General features: G+C 39.9%; 1 protein-coding gene across 1 annotated transcript in view; it reads right to left on the reverse strand.

Annotated features, from left to right (window-relative positions):
* LOC139464252 (glycoprotein-N-acetylgalactosamine 3-beta-galactosyltransferase 1-like) overlaps positions 1-19,107 on the reverse strand; it is a 38,762-nt gene extending 19,655 nt beyond the window's left edge. The window contains exon 1 of the mRNA XM_071245775.1: positions 18,799-19,107. Within this exon, the coding sequence (XP_071101876.1) occupies positions 18,799-19,099 (301 nt within the window). The 5' untranslated portion in view covers positions 19,100-19,107. The remainder of the gene's footprint in view (positions 1-18,798) is intronic.
* Positions 19,108-26,685: the final 7,578 nt, after the last annotated feature.

Genomic DNA, 26,685 nt, shown 5'->3' on the forward strand with positions numbered 1-26,685 from the left:
CAGGCAGAGAATTTGTCAACCACCTTTTCCAGCCATGGTGGAACGGTTTCAAAGGAAAAATAAAATGTGGTGATACTTTACACAGAATGGGTCCAGACACTATTTGAAAGTCTTACCCCAGTTAGTCAAGTCGCACCATTGTTCATGTGCATCGGACCATTGTTCAGTGACCTGTGGATGTCCTCCAAGGAGATCCCCTGTCAGAAATTCGGGTGTTAGACTACATGGAGGAACAACAACAACGGCAGCAGTGCAAAAAGAAAATAACAACACAAAGACTGTCGTCCCCCAAGACAAGATTCCCCCTCTCTTTTACTGCCGGGCACCCGTGTATGTCTGAACAAAACCAAAGGCACCTTTGAGAAAGGTTATCTCCCCAATTGGACCATCGAACTGTTTACGGTGGACCGGTTGGTGACAGGGAGAACACCTCCTGTGTATTGGATCAAAGATGATCATGGTGAAGTCCCCAAAGGAACCTCTTACCCTGAGGAAATACAACCCATCTTGAAAACAGACGTGAATCGCGTGAAGTCGTCCAGGACCGGAACAGGGTCAAGAAGAGGTCTTGGTGAAATGGACTGGCTATCCTGCCAGTTTTAATTCGTGGAACCCTGCAGATCATTTACAGATAAAGTAAGATGCATGCTGTCTCTCAGACTCATTCAGAGGGTGGACACACGCGATGACAGAACCATCAACACCACCGCCACCTCTGCAGAGAAGCCTCTCAGTCTCCGTGGGTACCAATCAACCTCCCCTTGCTGCACCACGTCATCACCAGCACCGACACTCACCTTTGTGTTGTTTTGGCATGACTTTACCACGCAGTGAAGTCGTGTTTTTTGCTCAGATCTTTGTGATATATGGCATGATCATCATGAGCATGGTACAGTTGGCCTTGGATCACAGAGAGAAACAGTTGTGGACAGCCCTGCTCTCCAATTGTTTGGGATATAGAGAATCTCACCCGAGTGTCTTTTGATATCAAATATATCAACATGAGTTGATAAAAGTGGAAAAATCCGAGGCTTGCCGAGGATTTTTGCCACTTTTATCAACGAGTGTTGATATATTTGATATCAAAAGACACGAGGGTGAGATTTTATTTATCATCCAACATCATTCTTTCAACTTTTTCAATTTGTAGACAGTAATTAGCAGTGTCTTCAGTGTAAAAAGTACTGCAAAAAGCTTCAGTAGCAGAGCCATTAGTGATGTCATTTGATTGTGACGTCATGGTAACCAGTGATGTCACAACGGTCTGCAAAGCATTGTGATGTAATTTCATTGCAGCGATATCTACAGTGTAGATATCGCAAAAGCGATATCTACAGTGTAGATATTGCTTGATCTCATCCAAGCGATATCTCCTGTGGGAGCCAGTTTTGGATGATAAACATACTTCCACCACCCACCTTGGCTGCCTCACCAGGCATACCCACGACGACCCCACCCACCAGAAAACTTCAACTTGATATCTCATCCACCCAGAGTTTTCTCCCCTAGCTCACGTCATCATGGCTGCCCCCTTTTTTCGAAACAAGACTTTTACATGACCCTGCCCAGTGATGCCTCCATGGACATCTATCCAAACAACACCATCAATGCGTATGAAATCAAGTTGCCTTATCCTCTGCATCTGGATCACCAACAGTGGGAGGTGGACGTCAGCTATGGACTGTATTTATTACCTCTGTTTAAAGAGACTTTGAATCGAAAGGGTCACATTCAACAACGATGGAATACACGCCCCTTACAACATGGATACATCACGTTGTGTGGCGTGTACTGTTTTTACATGCTGACCTATCGCGTGCCTGTGTGGACTTTTAATCAAGTGTTAGATACGTTGGACTGGAAGGACACCGCCAAGAATGATGCCACGGTATTAGCATGGTTCATACCAAAGTGTCTACCTCTGTTCCTGTGGATGAGATGCCTGCCTTTCGACTGAGTGCCCAGACGTGTACCCTACATCAAAAGAACCAACCTTTCTGCCCTTACTGACCTGACACTTGTTCACTGAACCTACGATCACCTGACTGTCAACGTTCCTGTTTGAGGAGTGTACATACGTTCACTGCGTTTTAGGAATGACCAAGTGCAAAGTTCCTGTTCACTGCGTTTAAGGAGTGAACATACGTTCACATACGTGTACATACGTTCATGTTCACAAAAATCACAGGGACGCCCCTAATCCTGTGACTTTTTGTTTTGTTGTGTTGGTTCATGTGAGCAGGGGATTAAAAAGTTGAACAAACACAAGTGTTATGTTGTCTGCAGGATGGAAATCGCCATGCACATCCCAGAGAAAAACCAAAACAAAACAAGTGCGACATCTGACCGCTTCCTGCATTCCTACACTTTATTCTCTTGGGTCTATGTCACAGCTCATACCACACAATAACAAGACCAGTTTGCCCCCCGCCGGAGCTCCTGAATTTTGGTTATATCATCTAACATGGCCAACTCTGCTCTTAAGTAAACAAGAACCTAATCAGCGAGGGGTCCTTTATCATCCCTATTTGACTGCTTATAAAAATGTTATATCTCTCCTCACAGCTGGTTAATATATATTTTTGCTGCTGAATATTGGAAACAGAGTGATTGAGTTGGTACTGCACATGTATACGGTTCCATTTTAAATGACTGCAGCGTTCCACTATGAAAACAAATTGTTTTAAAACCGCTCTCAGCAGTATTCCAGTGATATATGACGGCGGTCTGTTGTATATGAAATAAATGCAAATTGAATCTTGAATCTTGACAGTTGACAATAAATGGTCTGACACCAGGAAGTTTGGGATCAGTGTGTGGTGTGCCACCATGAAGTATGCATGCAAGATGGTGTTGGTGCCTGAAGACACATGGCAAAGTCTACAGGCCACCAAACAACGTCATCGTCAGACACTACACACCCTCTCTTGAAAAAGAAACGGCCCCCAAAATTTGGAAGAGATGGACGCCTTGATGCAGAGGTCACAGCAGCCTTTTCACATGCGGGAACAAGAATACAACCAACTGTTGCAACGCATGCAAGAGTTGCAGGGCCAACAACGCAACAACAACAACAACAACAACACCATCAAACCACTACAACCCAAAGTGACACCACCACCACCACCACTGCCATCACCATCAACGATGGACACCACAGGCAGACCTGCCTCTCCTCAACAAGTGTTAGACGAAGTGGTCATGAGTGTCCCTAAAGCCATGTCCAGTAAAGCCGTGAATTTGTTGACAAGGATTCAAAACAATCCCAACTTGAGTTGGACTCCAGAGGGAACCCTGACCGTGGAAGCGACACCTGTCCCTGGCACACACATGGTGGACTTGATCAACGATTTAGTGCGTCACCGAAAAACCAAAGTGGGGCCTGCAGGTTGGACCATTTTGAGTCACCATTTGGCCAACAGTCATGTCCCTCATAAAATGATTGGAAAACCTCAACGATGGCAATGGATGCAGAAGCAGCAAAAACAACAACACCATCCTCACGCCACACCAAAAACACCCACTAGCCAGTTCCCCCTTCCCAAGTTCTCCCCGCAAAGTCACAAAGAGAGAAGAAGAAGGAGGCGGCGGCAGCTGGATCCACAAGCAGAAGAAGAAGAAGAAGAAGATGAGATGCCAACCCCATGGTTGATGACCCCACCTCCATCTGGTACCAAACAGGACAGATTCATCAACAGGCGGGGTTCATGGATACCCTTTAGCACCACCTAAGAAAACAAATCTCCCCCCTCTCTATGAAAAGGCCATTCATATACCGAGTGGCATCAGTCTGAGAGAAATGAAGCGACACACCAAGACACGACAGCGCATTCTTCCCTCTGCTGCTGCAGGGAAACAAAACAAAGGATTTCCTACTTCCTTTTGCCTGGCCTGGTTGAAAAAAAACCTACTTTCATCCTGAACATCCTGCACATTTGGAGGCTGGCAACCTTTGTGGAAAGCAGCACGCATCCACACTCAAGATGCAAGAACTAGTAAAAGCAAGAAGAAAACCATGCCATTGCAAAGTCAAATCAAGCCTTGGTTGCAAACCCAAAGTACCTTCACCTTGCACAAACCAGCCCGACGCTCCTTTCCAAGAGACCACTATCGTGTGGGAGGCGTCGATGAATTGTGGCAAGCAGACTTGAGTGGCATGATTGCCTTTCAAGATGACAACCAAGGATTCAAATATCTACTGTGTGTGATTGATGTGTTTTCAAAGATGGCATGGGTGCAACCCCTGAAGGCCAAAAGCAGTTCTGCTTTGACCAAAGGTATTCAAACCTTGCTGATGCAACAAACCAAAGGCCGACTCCCTGCTCAGTTTGCAAAGGCACAGGCAGAGAATTTGTCAACCGCCTTTTCCAGCCATGGTGGAACGGTTTGAAAGGACTCTGAAAAATAAAATGTGGTGATACTTTACACAGAATGGGTCCAGACATTATTTGAAAGTCTTACCCCAGTTGGTCAAGTCGCACCATTGTTCATGTGCATCGGACCATTGTTCAGTGACCTGTGGATGTCCTCCAAGGAGATCCCCTGTCAGAAATTCGGGTGTTAGACTACATGGAGGAACAACAACAACGGCAGCAGTGCAAAAAGAAAATAACAACACAAAGACTGTCGTCCCCCAAGACAAGATTCCCCCTCTCTTTTACTGCCGGGCACCCGTGTATGTCTGAACAAAACCAAAGGCACCTTTGAGAAAGGTTATCTCCCCAATTGGACCACCGAACTGTTTACGGTGGACCGGTTGGTGACAGGGAGAACACCTCCTGTGTATTGGATCAAAGATGATCATGGTGAAGTCCTCAAAGGAACCTCTTACCCTGAGGAAATACAACCCATCTTGAAAACAGACGTGAATCGCGTGAAGTCGTCCAGGACCGGAACAGGGTCAAGAAGAGGTCTTGGTGAAATGGACTGGCTATCCTGCCAGTTTTAATTCGTGGAACCCTGCAGATCATTTACAGATAAAGTAAGATGCATGCTGTCTCTCAGACTCATTCAGAGGGTGGACACACGCGATGACAGAACCATCAACACCACCGCCACCTCTGCAGAGAAGCCTCTCAGTCTCCGTGGGTACCAATCAACCTCCCCTTGCTGCACCACGTCATCACCAGCACCGACACTCACCTTTGTGTTGTTTTGGCATGACTTTACCACGCAGTGAAGTCGTGTTTTTTGCTCAGATCTTTGTGATATATGGCATGATCATCATGAGCATGGTACAGTTGGCCTTGGATCACAGAGAGAAACAGTTGTGGACAGCCCTGCTCTCCAATTGTTTGGGATATAGAGAATCCCACCCGAGTGTCTTTTGATATCAAATATATCAACATGAGTTGATAAAAGTGGAAAAATCCGAGGCTTGCCGAGGATTTTTGCCACTTTTATCAACGAGTGTTGATATATTTGATATCAAAAGACACGAGGGTGAGATTTTATTTATCATCCAACATCATTCTTTCAACTTTTTCAATTTGTAGACAGTAATTAGCAGTGTCTTCAGTGTAAAAAGTACTGCAAAAAGCTTCAGTAGCAGAGCCATTAGTGATGTCATTTGATTGTGACGTCATGGTAACCAGTGATGTCACAATGGTCTGCAAAGCATTGTGATGTAATTTCATTGCAGCGATATCTACAGTGTAGATATCGCAAAAGCGATATCTACAGTGTAGATATTGCTTGATCTCATCCAAGCGATATCTCCTGTGGGAGCCAGTTTTGGATGATAAACATACTTCCACCACCCACCTTGGCTGCCTCACCAGGCATACCCACGACGACCCCACCCACCAGAAAACTTCAACTTGATATCTCATCCACCCAGAGTTTTCTCCCCTAGCTCACGTCATCATGGCTGCCCCCTTTTTTCGAAACAAGACTTTTACATGACCCTGCCCAGTGATGCCTCCATGGACATCTATCCAAACAACACCATCAATGCGTATGAAATCAAGTTGCCTTATCCTCTGCATCTGGATCACCAACAGTGGGAGGTGGACGTCAGCTATGGACTGTATTTATTACCTCTGTTTAAAGAGACTTTGAATCGAAAGGGTCACATTCAACAACGATGGAATACACGCCCCTTACAACATGGATACATCACGTTATGTGGCGTGTACTGTCTCTACATGCTGACCTATCGCGTGCCTGTGTGGACTTTTAATCAAGTGTTAGATACGTTGGACTGGAAGGACACCGCCAAGAATGATGCCACGGTATTAGCATGGTTCATACCAAAGTGTCTACCTCTGTTCCTGTGGATGAGATGCCTGCCTTTCGACTGAGTGCCCAGACGTGTACCCTACATCAAAAGAACCAACCTTTCTGCCCTTACTGACCTGACACTTGTTCACTGAACCTACGATCACCTGACTGTCAACGTTCCTGTTTGAGGAGTGTACATACGTTCACTGCGTTTTAGGAATGACCAAGTGCAAAGTTCCTGTTCACTGCGTTTAAGGAGTGAACATACGTTCACATACGTGTACATACGTTCATGTTCACAAAAATCACAGGGACGCCCCTAATCCTGTGACTTTTTGTTTTTTTGTGTTGGTTCATGTGAGCAGGGGATTAAAAAGTTGAACAAACACAAGTGTTATGTTGTCTGCAGGATGGAAATCGCCATGCACATCCCAGAGAAAAACCAAAACAAAACAAGTGCGACATCTGACCGCTTCCTGCATTCCTACACCACGTCCATGTCTGTGCATATCGATTCACCTTTAGAATTCAGGCAACACCTTAAGAATTCCACAACATGATCGTAGCGCTAAGGTGATCGCCACACACCTACTGTAACTTAGACGAACGACTGTCAATACGATCGCCTTGTGGAACGAAGCCTTACACCTCAAAGTTTACAATCACATCACCATACCTGATGATGTCATTTGTGCAATTTTGTTGCAAGATCCTTCGCCGATATGACGTCAACCTAGCAACAAAGTTGCTGGGTCGTCGACTGTGTATTATAAGCTCTTCTCAGTCATCTCCACATGCCATCGACACACACACACACACACACACACACCCTGCCACACCCTCCCCTCCTCCCTCCCACCTTCCTCCTTCCCCGCCTCCCTCCTCCTCCCTCCTCTCTCATTCCTCCCTCCCTCCCACCACCACCCCTTCTTTTCCTTTTTTTATAAAAAGAAATAAAATGAACATCACGGATTTTGCAGGCGCTTCTTTCAATTTTGATCTTTTCATATTGTACGAGCGTTTTTTTTTGTCACCTCTCCTCCCCGGAAACAGATGTGCCGCCTTCTTGGAGGTGCGCACGCCTCCCGGTAACGGCCATGCCGCCATCTTGGATGCGCGCGCCGCCGGAACCCAAAGTGGTTACCCTAGTGGGGCTATCAACGACTGACCATATACAATGACATTATGTCACATGTTTATCACGACATAAAAACGACATAAGCCGTTCAATCATCACAAGAAAGCCAAAAGTAGCGCCTAGTGCGTTATTCCTACAACACCAGGAGCATGTTTCATTATTCACCATAAAAAATGATGACACTGGGTGCTCGCAAAAAGGCGAACTCATCCCGATCCACTAGTGGCGGCCGCCACAAACACTTGCAAAGGCAAGACAATTGATCACCCGAAAAGGCACGGAAACACATTTAACAAGTCAAAATAGAAATTTGCATCAGACATAATTTTGGTCATAGATAAGTCAAAGCTGGAAATGTCGTCTACACGTCCAACACAAAGCCCAAGCCAGGACCCGAATCCTTTGAACCCGCCCAAATAACCCCCAGAGCACCAAGCTTGTCAAAATCCAAAGTTCTGTTAATAACATACAGTAATCTATACTAGTTCTGAAGTAAATCGTATTTACCCGCATGAATCTCCTTATGTCATCAAATGCCGATAAACAGATTATGGACACTTTCTGATAGTAATGTGTGAAAAGTCACGCACCAAACCTTTACTCTCGATATACATGTTGCTCTTACTTAAAACACTATTGGGCTAACAAGATACGTATATTAAAGTGCCATGCTTTCCTGATGTGCTATCATTCTAATTTGAAATAATGACATAAATATGTCCGAAACAAATATGTCCAATACAGCCCAAAATTTGGCAAAATGAAGAAAGTCTCTTGGTTCCTTTTTATTACATTTTATAACTATTGTTTAACAGCTGGGTTTTTTCTGTAAAATACGAAAAATGTCGGAAGTGTATAGTTTTAATCCTTCTAATTTACTATTTAGATAAATGATTTAACTTTAAAGTAATTATATGTATCTCATGTTCAAAAATGTATTATATTTATCTGTGATGCTGGTACCGTTTTGTCGCCATTGTGTAGCTTTTGTCGAGTTATTATGAATATCAAATACATGTCTTGAAATATAGACTTGTAAAAGAGTTCATCAATGAACAATATGCAGTCTAACCCATTTAATTGGCGTGTATGGATATATTATCCATTTACTTATACACACTTATTATGGACACATACAGAAATTCATTGTACCTTATTATTAAAAAAAATACCCGTGAAGACCTTCAACAACACATGCTTGTACGAAGTCGACTAACGTAATCGGGTGGTCAGACTCGCTGACTTTGTTGATGCATGTCATCGTATCCCAACTGCCTAGATCGGTGCTCTTGATGTCAATAACTTGATTGTCTAGCCCAGACTTGATTATTTACAAACCGCCGTCATATAGCAGGTATATTGCTGAGTGCGGTGTTGAACAACAAACAATCAAACAAAAACTATTGTTCAACACCTTCCAACAATGAGAAATTAAACTTTTATTTTCTATATAGTTAGTTTTATTTATAAAATGATTTGATTCATAATTTAATCATTGTGTTGCTTTCTTGTCTGTCATTCAATGCACATGTTCAAACTCCTAAACTTTTAATATTTGATTTCACAAATTGTTACGTTAGTGAGTTGCCTCGATCTTTTGTTACCTCCTCACACGAACAGATTAAAATAATTTGTTTGCACTATTATATTTCAATTTATTTCATTCATAATACGAAATTAATCATTCATTTATCACAGTATAGATCATATTCGTATATATCACTATCTGATGTTAAGGTTTTATTGCAGAAATTATAACGTAGAAAGATACACAATTTGCCATGATTTGAAATGCAATATTTCTCAACTTTTAAACTATACAAAGTATAATATAATGATTAGAATGCCTATAACTGACAGTGTTTAAGAAAGAAATATTAGTCGATTAGTCCCATTTTTCAGATATGCCCTTCATTGGTATTATTGTATATCTCCAGATAGATGTTTAAATTGTAGTTCTCATTTTTTGTGGATAATTCAAAAAGCAACATAGAAAATATATATTCTACCATGACAAAAGAATACAGAGTATACAATAACTCGCAATTGTTCAACAAGAGATTTCAAATCACAATAACATATCTGATATAAACAGAGGTGGTGATGCTTTAATCTCTACATTGTGCCCTTGTTCGTGAGCCATTGTCCTATTCAGCAAAAAGCCCAAACCTGAAACTCCAGAAGATATCCGATTACACTGACCCAGGCTGGCCCCATCTGGATTCTCCCAAACGTCAGTTATCCATGCGATACTGACACCCTTGTACGTCTCCCAGACCATAGAGAATACATTTAAAAGGAATCCAGTTCAAGTCTAGAACGATATGGCAAGCCCAGATTGCCTCAATTCTATCCATCGAAGTAAGCATTAATAAAGCAATATTTTTCTTGGCTCCTTTAGATTATATTTTGTTGATACATATTTTTAACTACGAATATTTTACTGACACCGGTTCTGTCCCTTTTGAAGCTATTTATAGCTGGAATAAGAATTTCGAATTATCGTCCATTGTTCGATGTCAATACATCGATGACAAGTGAGGATATCATATAGTAATCGTTGATGCCACTCTGCGCTTTAATAAACATTATAATCAAGTTGACTAGTATGTACATTACTACAGTGAACATGAACCTGATCATGCCTTTCAGAATATCAAATACTAATATGTTATTGTGTGATGAATTTTACTGGATCCTTGGTGACATATGATATTAATATTCCATCAATGTCTTTCTTGATTGGTCTATCCATGTCTACAAAATAAAAATAAAAAATTAAAAAGGAGGACAGAACAATTCTTAATTTCAGGCTGGAGTTGCGGAAATCTAGTTTTTCCCAATCATTGTAACCTTGCGTTGGTCTCATTTTTTACTTTATTCTCTTGGGTCTATGTCACAGCTCATACCACACAATAACAAGACCAGTTTGCCCCCCGCCGGAGCTCCTGAATTTTGGTTATATCATCTAACATGGCCAACTCTGCTCTTAAGTAAACAAGAACCTAATCAGCGAGGGGTCCTTTATCATCCCTATTTGACTGCTTATAAAAATGTTATATCTCTCCTCACAGCTGGTTAATATATATTTTTGCTGCTGAATATTGGAAACAGAGTGATTGAGTTGGTACTGCACATGTATACGGTTCCATTTTAAATGACTGCAGCGTTCCATTATGAAAACAAATTGTTTTAACACCGCTCTCAGCAGTATTCCAGTGATATATGGCGGCGGTCTGTTGTATATGAAATAAATGCAAATTGAATCTTGAATCTTGAAAGTTGTAGCTTTTCCGCAAATCAGCAACACATGCAGTATACAGTGTGTCGCGAGCTCCGCGCTGGGCTGAAGCACACATTTTCTACCCCTCTCCCTTCGGCAAACACCTCATGAGGGTTGCAACGAGGTCACAGGTCAGGCGTGCACTCATCAGTTGTCTGATACGGTCAAGAGTAAGATCTTCCGGACGATCACTGCACCAGAGGAATGTTGATTGTTGATGAGGTACAACGTGTTTGGGACCGGGAGTTGAACACTAAGCACTTATAGAGAAGAGCTCACCATAAAACGTCATGGACTTGCGGACGGACAGGTTGCACTTCTACGACGGATATAACTTGGTTACCGCTCCCTAACTGTAACATTAACTGAACTTTACGCCTTTTAAACATATTTGTGATGGGGTGACAACGCGACAACGAGACATATTTTAACATTGAAAAATGTCACATTACGGCATTGTCGCCCTTTTGTAAAATATAGAAAAAGATTATTCAAAGAGCGACAATACGACAATGCGACAAATGGCCAAAATGTCGCGTTGTCGAATTGTCGCGCTTTGGTTAATTTTGACACGTTTTGCTTGCTTTTGTAAGGGCGTCAATGCGGCAATACGACAACGCGACAATGTCCCTTCCAAGATTCCATAGTGATCCGTGCAAATAAAACTGAGAAGAAGTCTAACAGTGTAAAAATGCGCTGATGAGTTCATCTGCATGCCGAGTCTATACGCTGTGATTAACAATAATGCTCTGAGTCAATACATTTTGTCAAATTATGACATGTATTACCTATGGAATACTGTAAGAGACATTCTTGCTATCTGGCAATCTCGCGATCTCGACCTTTGGAAACGAGCTAACTATGCCAAAAACACGAGAATGCGAGATCGCGAGAACGCAATATTTTGTCCAAATCTCGCGTTCTCGCGATCTCGCATTCTTGTGTTTTTGGCATATTTAGCTCCTTTCCAAAGGTTGAGATCGCAAGAATGCGAGATCGCGAGAATCTTGCATTCTCGTGTTTTTGATACATAGCACTTTTTGTCAAAAGTCGACAACGAGAGAATGCGATTTGGACATGATGCAAAATCTCGCAATCTCGACTTGTCAAATTAATTCACAAAAAGACGAAATCGCTAGAACGCGAGAATGCGACATTTCATTTTCTCACGTTCTCGTTTTTTAGACGCTGTCCGTGCGCATGCGTAATATCATAAGGTCAAGGCGTATGCGTACGTTAGCAGTTCGGTGGTCATGCTTCTTTCTTTCTCAAAGACCAATTTGTAGCATTCGGCTAAAATAAGATTGTCAGATGTTTTTACATGACAGTATAGTTGCTACTTTAGGCCATACAAAATTAATTAATACATTATCATCGTCTCCCACCTAACTACAAAACATCCCGCCTTACATTATTATATTGCCTCAAAGTACCTAGAAATAAAAATACCGCTAATATGTGTGTTCCTACTCCGTACACGTAGCCCTACTGAACACGCATGATACATGTGAGTCGCACCCTTCGACAGTAATTGTACACAGATGCCCTAAATAGTTCGATAAGAAGACAATAAAATGTTAAAAATAAAATGCGTTCCGTCTCCCATGTATTTTAAAATTCAATCAAACTCTAACTAATAATTCACTGCGGCCTTGACATCCACATGATAGACATCTTATACTGGAAAAGTACCTCCAATATCCAGAGACCGGCATGGCTCTGAATAAGTAAGTGAGTTTGGCTTAACATCGCTTTTAACATTATTTATATTTCAGTTATACCCTGGCTTGTCAGCTTCAAATGGGACGAAACCCAACATCATAGGTTTCTGGCACGCCCAAGAAACGCAACTCTACACAGCGAATTGCGACGCCTCAGACGACCGAGCCAACAGATGACTGTCCAGGTAATTGGCCGGAGAACGCGAGAACGCGACATTGGTCAAGAAAATAGTTGCATATGACTGTATAATCGTAAAACACATACTTAGTGAGAGCTTTACATAATCCATACAATAAACTAATGTTCATTCATTATGATATCGATGGGTGTAGGGAACAGTCCCTTTGAATTTTATGATTTAACACACACACATTTATGTACAGTTTGACAGATTATAATAATATGAATATAAAAAAGCATCACCACTTCCCAAGTTCACTACAATGTCACCAGTGGGTAGTTGTCGCGGATAAACACGGATTCTAACCAAGTCTGATCTGTGTTGTTTACCATGGAATGCATGAACTGGTTGAGTGACTTCTTTCCATCAGAATTACACACAGAGAAAGAAAGGGTAAAAAATTGTAAAAATCACCTCTAATGTGAAACCCCCAGTGATTGTTAAGATAACAAATCCTATCTGTAGTCAGACAACATGACAGTCCATATTATTTACAATATCCTCCAGTAAATAGTGGGTAATGCCAGAAGAACACCCTCTGAAAAGATACCTCTAGTCCCCCACCAAACCTCCTCCTATTAACTTTTACCATGAACAAACAAAAAGTTGAGTGTGGGGAAATGTCCAATATTGAATATCAAGAGAACTATTTTTTCATAACGAAATACTAAATACCCTTATGGACCTTCTATTATAAGAAATAATCTTCTTGTAGACCTTTTAATTTCAACGGTTATCTGCTACTTACGTTTAAATGTATCTAATTTTACAGTTAAAAAAGGTGTTGAAATATGTTAATGTGTCAAATGTATTCAATATATCTTCACACGCAACGCTTGTTGAAATATGTTAATGTGTCAAATGTATTCACTATATCTTCACGCGCAACGCTTGTTGAAATATGTTAATGTGTCAAATGTATTCATTGACAATATATCTTCACACGCAACGCTTGTTGAAATATGCTAATGTGTCAAATGTATTCAATATATCTTCACGCGCAAAGCTTGTTGAAATACGTTAATGTGTCAAATGTATTCAATATATCTTCACACGCAACGCTTGTTGAAATACGTTAATGTGTCAAATGTATTCAATATATCTTCACACGCAACGCTTGTTGAAATACGTAAATGTGTCAAATGTATTCAATATATCTTCACGCGCAACGCTTGTTGAAATATGTTAATGTGTCAAATGTATTCAATATATCTTCACGCGCAAAGCTTGTTGAAATATGTTAATGTGTCAAATGTATTCAATATATCTTCACACGCAACGCTTGTTGAAATACGTTAATGTGTCAAATGTATTCAATATATCTTCACGCGCAACGCTTGTTGAAATACGTTAATGTGTCAAATGTATTCAATATATCTTCACGCGCAACGCTTGTTGAAATACGTTAATGTGTCAAATGTATTCAATATATCTTCACACTCAACGCTTGTTGCATTAACATTCATTTATTATCATCATCAAGTTTTAGGTTTTACGTCAACGTCACAGTCGTGTATTTCGTCGACGGGGTAGGTGGGGTTGAATAATAAATAATATGCTTATTTAATAGATATAAACCACAATACTTAATTGCAGGGGGGGGGGGGGGGTGTTAATGTATTACATTACATTACATTTTTGAGTATAGTAAAGATTTATAGGTACATATGTTGACTATAAATTACAAATATATATGTAAATACTGATGTATCAAATATAATACTAGAACATGTGGATTTTGTTACAGAGGGAGACAGTTTTAAATATAAATAGAATTAAGCCCTAGTATATTAGTAATGTATAGCTTTGTTAGATTGTAAAGGATTGCAGGATATAGTAATATGAACAGTCCGGTTGTTTTTCAGTATGAGGGGCTTGCTAGATAAAGGAAAACTGAAGTGAAGCCCAGCTTCAACATTCGTATATTTTTATGTTAACATGTTTTATAGCGCTTGTACAAGAAACATATTCTCCAGCAAAAGTAATTAAACATTAAGAAACCTGACAGACACTTTTGACGTTCAATCCGTAATCTGTAGGTTTGTTCATTGGGACAGAACGTCGATCTTTCTGAAGCATTGTTTTCACACAACAGCCGATAATCCCTAAGCTTACTCTGCTCCATTCGCGTTATTCAAAAACAAATCTGCGAGTAGTTTCAGGTCTAGTGACCAACTGCGATAGCAGGCTTCTTTCCCGGGAATACCTCTGCCTTCTGGCTTCAAACGACCGAAGCATTTATTTTGTAATCTAGGCTTACATACATTTACACACATGCACGCACACACACACAAATTTACATACATTCAATCATACATACAGCCAAACATACCATGCATACACACGGCTATGTAATCATACGTACATACTGAATAGGAAGCGTGTGTATTGATCTGTTGTCTTAATCACTGACCAATCAAGAATGTCAGTCGGCATGTTCTATCAAATCTTTATAACCGGTGATAACTGCTGTGATAACTGTGATAACTGCTGTGATAACTGTGATAACTGCTGTGATAACTGTGATAACTGTCACACCTGACTTATTTGTCTGAATGACACGTCTGAAAACAAGGGGTGAACCGTTACACAGTAACTCGGGGTAACGATTTTCTGTGCAATAGAATCAAAGTACCGTTGTGCTGCATCTGTATGGAGTACATATATCTTACGATGATTTGTCATTCCTTAATCAGTAAGGATAAGAAATTTATGGATGAACAACTTCTTTATTACAATTAAGAGCGACGTTTCGGTGTAGGTTCTATCACCGTTATCAAGCAAGTGATAACGGTTTTAGAACCTACACCGAAACGTCGCTCTTAATTGTAATAAAGAAGTTGTTCATCCATAAATTTCTTATCCTTACTTAGTACTCCAACTTCTAAATGCCTATCAAAGACGTTATTCCTTAATCAGTACGATGTGTGGCATAAGTATATACACTTAAAAGTAGACACATGTTAACGATAATAATGACAGAGAGATATATAAACGCAGGTCAGGTAAGTATTATTACCTTGGTTAATTATAAGTTGCGATTTTTTAAACAGTTTTTCATAAGATGAAAGAAATGATTGTGCAGAAAAAAGACTAGCAATTAACACTATAGCCGTGATGTAATCGCGTTACTTTATACAATCCACAAAGAACAATATACTTTTTTTACTATTTATTCGTTATATGATATCAATAATTCATTTATAGATACTAAAGAATGAATTTATATCACACTTTTGATTTTGTTTTATTATTAAAATGTTTATTAATATGGCAAATCGGGTTTTAGATATCAAGAACTGAATTTATTATCAAATGATGTACTTTATTATCTAAAAAATCAAATATAGTATTGTATCTATAGCCTTCGTCTCCGTGAACTTTATGTCCATTCTTTAATAATTCGTGAGGATAGGTACAGTATCGTAACATTTGCATATATAGTCATATTACGATGATGTCTCTACATATATGTAAGGGCAAGCTTCTTCCTTTTGTTTAGTCAGCAGCTTTCCTCCTGGCTATGGATGTGGAACACAGGCTTTAGGGTTACATATGAATCTTGTAATCATTGTATTTTAATGCGATTTTAATATTATCATTTACTATCGTACTTACTCCATGTTTAAAATGAGAAGTTTTATATTTATATGTCACCCCAAATTACAATTATTGCTTGTAAGCTCAACACAATTGACAAATACTCAAAAAGATATGACTAGTAAACCATTAATGTACGTTGAAAAATATATATTGTAAATGCCAGAATGATGTATCTAGGATCAAGTAGAAGATATATGGACAGCAGCGCTGTGAATTTATTCAACAAGCCCGTGAAAGCAACACTGCTTTAGCTCAATGTTTACCACTCCTGGCGGCCATTATGCAACGGCCATCTTACACACGACCCCGCGCTCACGTCTACAGGTCTTTTCCCGTGGTACGGAAATCAGCAGAACCCTCTCCCTCACGAAAGAAGAAGAAGAAAATATTTTATTGAGGTGTCGCATGATATACATACATAAGGACAAACAGTTAAAAACAATTATTGCATATCATCCGAGCGATATGGCCTATGGGACACCAAATATCTCATAAGTACAAATAAAAGCACATAGTGTGCTAAAAACATAAATGTTACAAACAAATACCTTTAAAATACACGGTGTAATACGTGTAAGAGGCACGGGCGCGCGACATGTATCCCGCATTAAGTAAATGATTGGATAGATATAGGTAAATAAAATAGGTGGATAGATACAACTACATGTGCAACAGTCATAGCAATGCGAGACAGACGGCGTGCGCCCGTGCCTATGGCATATTACTAGTTACTGTAATTATTTAAATGTTTTCTACGCTGAAACATCCGGCTCTCTAAAGCGGCAAGGCTTGCCGATAATTCATCGCATTGCATTAAAGAGGCGAGCTGGTCAGTAGGAGTCATAGCCACAAACAATAGGTTAATTAAAGACGTTTGATGGAATAAGTTATATCTTAGGTCTGAAGGTCTGAAGTGCGTTTCGTCCTCAACTCTATCTGAGTTACAAAACTTACAGGTACGTTCTGACAGAGGTGTTATAGGGCGAGAGAATCGCCCAACTTCAACGTCTAACGGAAGAGTGCCACAACGAAGTTGAGCTAAACAGCTACGGTTTGACCTGTTCCAGTTATTGTAGACATAAAAGGAAGTATGGAGCGTGTTCTTAAATAATCGAAATGTTCGGAGTTTATTACCGTTAGGCTGAGCAGAATCGTTCCATAAGGCACTATGCCACCTTTCACCATCAATACTAATCAGTTATTCTTTTTAATAATATGTAAATCTCTCGGTGAGACATTATAAACATCTAAACCAAGAAGCTGTAAACTATTAAGCGTATCCTCCATGATATAACCTACTCTCATTAATTAATTAGGGTCCAATAAAAACAATCCCCCACCAAACCTCATAAACATGATCACTGAAAGTCGTACTACGTTTAATGTCAAATCACAAAAAAAACATTTGAATAGCAATAACATTTAACAGGATCATGTATTCTCTTAACACCATCGCAAAACATCATGTAGAAGCCACATCAGTACTCATATTTTCCAACAAAATCACATCTAAAAATGAGACATCAGCAAGTACATATAATAAAATGTGTATTAACTTTTTTCGTCAGGAATTCAAAAGGTTATCTCCTTGTTACCACCTCCAGGTTCAGCTAAACATGGGCCCTCCTTTGGTCAAAAGTTTGTTCCCCTTCTAATGAGTGTGACACGCGTTGCACACGAGTGACGAACGGGGTGCACACCCGTGTTCAACGCGTTGCACACGGGTATCACACGCGTGGCGGACGGGTTCCACACGAGTAACCAACGGGGTGCACACGGGTTGCGTAACGCGTTGCCCATGCGTGTAACGGGAATGAACTTCTAGGCAGTAGTGTACGTTTTGCGTCTTACCTTATTATGGGGAAGAAACAAGAGGTCAGCCTGATGAACTTCATTGTAAAAATATCAAACTTCTTCCTTGGGATATAACGCGGTGCCGGTAAGTATATTTGCCACATGGCTTGTTTCTTTAACCAATCCTTGGCCACATCGTTAGATACCTTAACCGCAGTGGCTATTATTTTTATTGCTCCTATACCTTTCCAATATCCTCGTTGGCTATAGCAAATTTTATCCATTATTAATTAATATTGATGTTTCTTTTAATACGAATCATGACGATCGTTAAATTGCATCATCATTTCTGCATAAAAATGCCATCTGTAGTAGCAGTATAGGTATATAAATCTGACTCCAGTGGGGTTGCGGTAGAACCCCATTACCTATACTACTGCTCGTGGTTTTTCTTACCAAAGTGGTGAACGTGTCAGACCTTTATCACTTCGGGCTTTCCTCCTAAATGAGTATGGTTTTACGCCGCTTTTAGCAATATTCCAGCAACATCACGGCGGGGGACACCAGAAATGGGCTTCACACATTGTACCCATGTCGGGAATCGAACCCGGGTCTTCGGCGTGACGAGCGAACGCTTTAACCACTAGGCTACCCGACCGCCCCTTTTTCCTCCTAAAGGTTGCTGACACGCCGTAATATAACCGACACATTGTTCAAAGCGGCCTCAAATCCCGAATTTCGCCCCTTAAGCGTGTCCGAAACCTTAGATCGTGTGTTCGAATTTCAAATACCCCTCGCAGTTATGTGTCATGGTTTTTCAGCACCATACGCGTGTTATGTGATATTAAAACAAACCTTTATGAAGATGCAGGTCCTCAAATTTGACATTTCCAGACATGTATTGCCCCCATGACTTCTGAACGTCTTCGTGTGGGTCATTCGACAGATTTTGTACCTCTCGTGGATGTACAGCTTGTGAATTGACAGTGTTGACAATAGACGAGACGAAACGAACGCCATGTTGGTCTGTTGTAAAGATCACAACACAAATGGTCACCAAAGTTAATCCAATTGTTACTCCTAGTAGAACACCAGACAGTTTCCTGAAAGAAGGGAACGTTGCCATTTCCACAGTTGTGTTGCCGCGGTTGTACATACGCGTTATAAATATCCCACTGTGACATCTGATGCACCAGTACTTCAATATATAGGATTGGATCTATGTCAAACCTCAGCGGTAGGCGTAGTATGGATTTTGTCTTTCAACTCTTGCAACACCTGAATCACAGTATGTCGTCGATAGTTTAACAGGCTGAAATACAACAAACGATTATGCGAATATGCTACACAGAGATGATACAACAAGGAAATTGGATTGAAACAAAATGGTAAATGGTTCGTATCAGCATAACATGTATTCCAAAACTTAAATGACGTTTTACACTGAGGCATTTATCTTGATCATCGTAATGCTTGCGGGTTTCATGTTCGCCATACATTTCAAAAGCTCACCTTGTCAAACCCTTACAACATAACTGTCTTCGAGGTTCATGTTTCGTTGGAAAGTCTCTCAACCAGTTCATTGGTTCTATGTCAAGGGCGACCAGACTTAATAATAATAATAATAATAATAATGATAATGATAATAATAATAATAATAATAATAATAATAATAATAATTATAATTATAATTATAATTATAATGATAATGATAATGATAATAATAATAATGATAAAAATAACAATAGAGTTCTAAAGTGCCTAATATCCATCGACAGTTGCTCACTTGCAAGTTAAAAAGTAATGTCTATGTACATATGCCAACAATCAGGAGATCTATTGAAAAGCTGAAGTGAAGAAGTTGGTTTTGAGGAGAGACTTAAACGTTTCCTTAGAAGCAGAGTTCCTCAGATTCAAAGGCAAAGAGTTCCATAACTGTGGACTGCAAAAGGAGAAGGCACGATCAGACATAGCAAAAGTAGACAGGCTGATACAGTAGAGTTCCACTAGAGGATCGGAGAGCACGCTCTGGAGAGTGCAGGGATATAAGTCTGGATTGTCGCTATTGTTGAGGCAGTCGTGAGTGATGATACATATCTTGGTTATAATCCGTGTTTATGTGTGACAAGTTCCAGCTGGGGACATCTTAGTGACCTTGACAAGCGATGATGAATGTTAATACTCACAGTATTATAGTTTGTAGAATTGAAAATGAAACTGTTATATAAGTTATTTATATATCCAGTGTATTCAGGTGGGGAGATCGGAGGGGTAGCCTTGTGGTAAAAGCGTTCGATCGTTACGCCGAAGACGCGGGTTCGATTCCCTACAAAGGTACAATGTGTGAAGCCCATTTCTAGCGTCCCCGTCCATGATATTTTACATAAAAGCGGCATCAAGCCATACTCACTCACCCGTATGAAGAAGGTATTATGTTTGCACGACAACGTGGTGGTGAAAACCTGTTATTATAAGGGTAACGCTATTTTTCAGGGCAGTATTATGTGCAGAAGCCGGAGGTCTTACACTTACTGAAAAGAAGGAGGGCTTCTGCAAATGAAAATGCCCTGAGAAATAGCGTTACCATTATTATAGCTGAAATGGAAGGAATTTGTCAACTGAAAATTAATAACAATATCGGTTTTGAAACATTTACTGCTATCAACACACAACGAATGTCACTGATCAAATTTTAAAAATGTGGATACGTGAGAGACAAAACCAGATGACGTCGCTATTGAACTTCAATAGGACGTAACCTACATACGGGGGTCATAATTGTTATGACACGCGGGCGGTTTCATGATAATTCTATCCGTTTTATCTATAAAACATTTTAATTTATTTGTGATGTTTGACATCACAGAACATGATGATGATCAAAATGTTGATCATTTCATATTCAATCTCATGTTTCCGTTTGTGTTTAGGGGTGCATGAAAAGACCCCAAACAACAACATAGGTTACAGGAATAGCCTCTCACACAACACTGCCGTTTACCACTCTTGACACACGAAAGGGTCTTTTGTACCAATAAACTTCTACACGAACAGTCCTAGAGAAGGAATTAGAGGGAAAGCGGTGGAAACTCACACAGTATTAACAGAGAAAGAAAGAAAGAAAGAGAAAGAAAATAGTTTTATTAGAGTGTCACATGCTGCAGTACAAAATATATAGACATAGACATAGACATTTACTTAAAAAAAAACAGCACCCGGCCAGTTGGCCTACGAGACACTAATTACATAATGGTACATTTGAAATATAGAAAAGAAAAAATAGTTATAACTTTGTATATAACTACACCCACACCCACATCCACATTAAAATCCCACCCAAAGCATACAAACAGGTAAGCACACAGGACGCTCACAGCAGTCTCATACAAAATACTCACAGCAATCTCATGCAGAACATTCACAGCAGTCTCATACAAAACACTTAACAGTTACAGTTACATTTTGTTGTTTTAAGCTGTAATTTTGACAGACGCGTGGTTTATTTAAGTCTAAACCTTCGGTACAGCTATATAGTTTGGTAAACGATCACGATGCTTAAATGAACACCATTATCTGCGCTTTTCAAACAGTGACAATAAGCCTTTGCTATAAGGGACAGGAGCTTGTACGTGCCTGAAGTAAATATCTTAAATATCTACCGCTTTGATAGGGCAGATATGTATGTTTCTAATGTAGCCTTGTGGGCAGATTTATGAAAGGCACCCAGACAGTGACATAGTTGTTTGAATATGAAGATTATTCCATCTGGGTCATTGTTGGTGAATCATGCAAGTGTACTTGTCAAAACAAACCAAAAACATTACCAGAACAAAACGTCTCGTGAAAGCCAGTTTTGAATGATATATGTAGACTGACATACACTCAAAAAATTCACTCATGAACCTCACCCTGTGCCTTACCCTAAGTCCCAGCCTATTTCTGATGTCATTAACACATATTTGGTGTCGACTGGAGTGAACATGTCAAGAGAACTCTACCAGTTCCAAGTTTTTACTTGCTTGTTGGTGATTGATGATTTAGCAAAGTCCAAGACCAAGCACTTCAAAGAGAAACGGTGGCACGGGTGGCCCAGTCGTCTAAGGCGCCGCAATTGCTGTGCAGAGTTGTGTCCCTTGGGCATGCCAGAAACCGGTGATTGTGGGATCGAATCCCGGTTCGCCCGGATTATGTTTCTAGGTTTGTCAGCACCATACCCGTGCTCGTGGGATTCCCCGAAGTGGTGAATGAGACCTGCATCACTTCGGGCTTTCCTCCCAGATGAAGCTAAGACGCCGTGATACAACTGGAATACTGTTAAACTCAACCCAACGAACTCACTCAAAGAGAACCGAATCATTTCAGGAAGTAATTCCAGGTATATTTCATTTACGTGTTGTGACTCTTTCTATGGCTAACACGATCTCCCAGGAGATTTCAAACAATAATTATGAAACTTGCTGATACTTCATGGGCCATTCACTTTGGGATACCTCTTCTTCAAATGAGAACACTTTTCTGTCGAGCAGTACTGTTAATTCTCCGAGCGCGACGCTGTACAAAGATCTTGTAAACACGGTGGTTTTCTACTACCAATATTCTGTTGAAGATGAGAGGAAAATATTTTCACCAGAATATGGTGCCCCAGATATTTCGTGAACAAGTGATGAAAAAAGATTCCTTTATATCAAATCGAGAATGCCTATAAACCAAATACTGAATGCCTAGCACATTTTAAAAATCTATTTTTATCTGAAGCACCGTATAATATTCTAATTGCTTATAGATGTTGGCAAGCAATCTCACACTAAAGATGATGTAGACCAACATGTACGAATTTCAGAATCACCCATCACAGCTACAGAAATTCAAGACGACATTTCCCACCTTAAGACTGCTCAATGTCCCTGTGTCCATCAAAATACATCCAAAATTATCAAATATTCTCTCCCCAACTCTGTACCATTTCTTGTGAGATGTTTCAACTGATCATTGATGAAGGTTCTTTCCGAAACCAGTTACCATCCCCACATAAACATGGAAATGTGAAGAATCCTGATGGCTATCGGGGTATTTCTCTGAAAAGCATTTTAGGCAAGTTATCTACCAGACTTATCAATAATACACTGATTCAGTGGTCGAACAAGTGCAGGATGGATTCAGGAAAGCTATTCCACATTTGACCATAATTTCACTCTGTAATTGCAAAAGTAGCTATCAAATTAATAAGTTTAAATTATGTGTTTGTTTTTTTTGGACTTCAGAAAGATTCTGTGGACAGAAGAAGATTATGGAAATGTCAACTTGGATGGCAAAATGTATATTATGTCTAAATGAATTTATCAAAATGTTAAATCATGTGTTTGATGTGACGACGTTGTTGCTGAGTTTTTCGACTGTCCAATCGGTCTACGCCAAGAATGTCTATTGAATCCTATGCTATTTTTATTCTTCATCCATGAATTATACAATGAAATTTTACTTTTTGGAAAACAGAAGTCCAATTATTTCCTGACATAAATAATGTTTGGCATAGCTATTTGCGAATGATGTAATCTGTACTATATCCGACACGCCTAACCAACTGGCTATTCTATCAGTATACTAGAATAAATAGAAATTTGATTTAAATTTAGATAAGAAAAGTATTGTGATTTTAAGAAAAGGAGGACCTATTGTATTGAGAGAAAAGTGGACATTAAACGGGGAATATTTGAATATTGTCTGGGAATAAAAATATTTTCGAAAATATTCACAAGTACATAAACTTAAGTAAATTGCTGTTAAATTGATATACAAGCGCAAACATAGCTTTCCTTCAATTGCAGTTTGTTTTGTTACAGGAAGATTTGTCAAAAACATTTCTGACAAGCGTCAGAAAGAAAATACTCTACACTTGAATAAAAACAAGTTTTGGAGTTAATGCTTACTCCTTCATCAGGTGAATGAATGCCATGAGGCAGAGAGCATATATATGTACATGTAAGGACAACAAAATTAATAAGATAACAAAAGGTGGAAAATAACAAAGGGTAAAAGCTAGCAAAGGAAGCCAACATATGATTGGCGCTGATAGGTGATTAGCCTATCGGACCTCTGTCTTATTAATCTTGTTGTCTTCACATGTACATATATATGCTCTCTGCCTAATGGCATTCATTCACCTGATGAAGGAGTAAGCATATACTCCGAAACGTTGTGTTTCTCATAATAAAGAAGTTGACATCCCTATGTTCTGTTCCTTAGATTCTATTTTATCCTTTATCCTTGAAGTTGTATAAAACAAGTTTTCTCTTCAGGGGAGAATGTTGTGTGCTAGTAATATTGGTAAGCCTATTGCAATTGTTATAGTTGCAGCAAATGATTGAACAACTGGTCAGAACCTACGAAGTACTGTCCTGGTCAGACATGAACAGTGCAGGCTTGATCTTGATACTTTCTAGAAGGCTGGATGTGCCTGTATTTGGAGTGACAAGGGGGCATTTCGAGATCTGATTTATTTCGAATCTGCGGTATAGCTATTTGGAAACACAGAATTTCTGCCAGCTTCCATCACTATTGAAGAACTGAAACAACTCTCTTTCAAGACATTCAGCAAGTTGATAATATTCTGAAGATTCACTGACATTAATTCCAGAGCCTATTACTTATTGCTGATGACACTATTTGACCCACTGTATTGTCTTTTATTGTAAACCTAAAACTGTGTGGTTATGTATAATATATTATTCATTTATCTGGTGTGGTCCATTAAAGATTTCAAAATTTTGTTCTGACAATACCGATGCCTTGATTAACTTTCGCGTTTCCGTTGTTATTTCGCTTTGCTAATACCTGCTGCATGAAATCAAGTGTTGTTGAAACAACAGGCGTTGTACTGTGAAACCTAATTAATTCCAATGACATGCTTGCAAGTGACGTCCAGGTTCATGACTTGATAAACTGTTTTATCGTTGAATGTATGGACCATCGTCGGGTAATATACAGATGAGTGTATAGAATATAGAACACTGCGAGCAGAACTCAGAACTTTGAACCATTTTTATATTTATCACAAAATTCAGCAAGATACGAAAATAAACATCATATGGCAATATTAGAGACCTTATTGTGTCATGACAAGACTTGCTTAATGGGACAAACAGATATACGGGGCAATATGCAGAAGTGTTGCTGATGCGCTACTGTCAGAATTAAATTTCAACACATGTAGAGACATACTGCCGATGGTGACACGCCACTGTGGATATTCAGGTTGTATACAGACACGTTGCTGACAGACAACTGTGGATATTCTGGTTGTATAAAGACACGTTGCTGACACACTACTGTGGATATTCTGGTTGTATAAAGACACGTTGCTGACACACAACTGTGGATATTCTGGTGGTATAGAGGCGCGTTGCTGACACACTACTGTGGATATTCAGGTTGTTATAGACACGTTGCTGATACACAACTGTGGGTATTCTGGTTGTATACAGACACGTTGCTGACACACTACTGTGGATATTCTGGTTGTATAGGGACGCGTTGCTGACACACTACTGTGGATATTCAGGTTGTTATAGACACGTTGCTGATACACAACTGTGGGTATTCTGGTTGTATACAGACACGTTGCTGATACACTACTGTTGATATTCTGGTTGTATACAGACACGTTGCTGATACACTGCTGTGGATATTCAGGTTGTTATAGACACGTTGCTGATACACAACTGTGGGTATTCTGGTTGTATACAGACACATTGCTGACACACTTCTGTGGATATTCTGGTTGTATAGAGACACGTTGCTGACACACTACTGTGGATATTCAGGTTGTTATAGACACGTTGCTGACACACTACTGTGGGTATTCTGGTTGTATACAGACACATTGCTGACACACTACTGTGGGTATTCTGGTTGTATAGAGACACGTTGCTGATACACTACTGTGGATATTCTGGTTGTATAGAGACGCGTTGCTGACACACTACTGTGGATATTCAGGTTGTTATAGACACGTTGCTGACATACAACTGTGGATATTCTGGTTGTATACAGACACGTTGCTGACACACTACTGTGGGTATTCTGGTTGTATAGAGACACGTTGCTGACACACTACTGTGGATATTCTGGTTGTATAGAGACACGTTGCTGACACACTACTGTGGATATTCTGGTTGTATAAAGACACGTTGCTGACACACAACTGTGGATATTCTGGTGGTATAGAGGCGCGTTGCTGACACACTACTGTGGATATTCAGGTTGTTATAGACACGTTGCTGATACACAACTGTGGGTATTCTGGTTGTATACAGACACGTTGCTGACACACTACTGTGGATATTCTGGTTGTATAGAGACGCGTTGCTGACACACTACTGTGGGTATTCTGGTTGTATAGAGACACGTTGCTGATACACTACTGTGGATATTCTGGTTGTATAGAGACGCGTTGCTGACACACTACTGTGGATATTCAGGTTGTTATAGACACGTTGCTGACACACAACTGTGGGTATTCTGGTTGTATACAGACACGTTGCTGACACACTACTGTGGATATTCTGGTTGTATAGAGACACGTTGCTGACACACTACTGTGGATATTCTGGTTGTATACAGACACGTAGCTGACACACTACTGTGGATATTCTGGTGGTATACAGACACGTTGCTGACACACTACTGTGGATATTCAGGTTGTATACAGACGCGTTGCTGACACACTACTGTGGATATTCAGGT

This window comes from Haliotis cracherodii, unplaced genomic scaffold (genome assembly GCF_022045235.1).
Source record: "Haliotis cracherodii isolate W230 unplaced genomic scaffold, xgHalCrac1.p SCAF_17, whole genome shotgun sequence".
Classification (NCBI taxonomy): Eukaryota; Metazoa; Mollusca; class Gastropoda; order Lepetellida; family Haliotidae; genus Haliotis; species Haliotis cracherodii.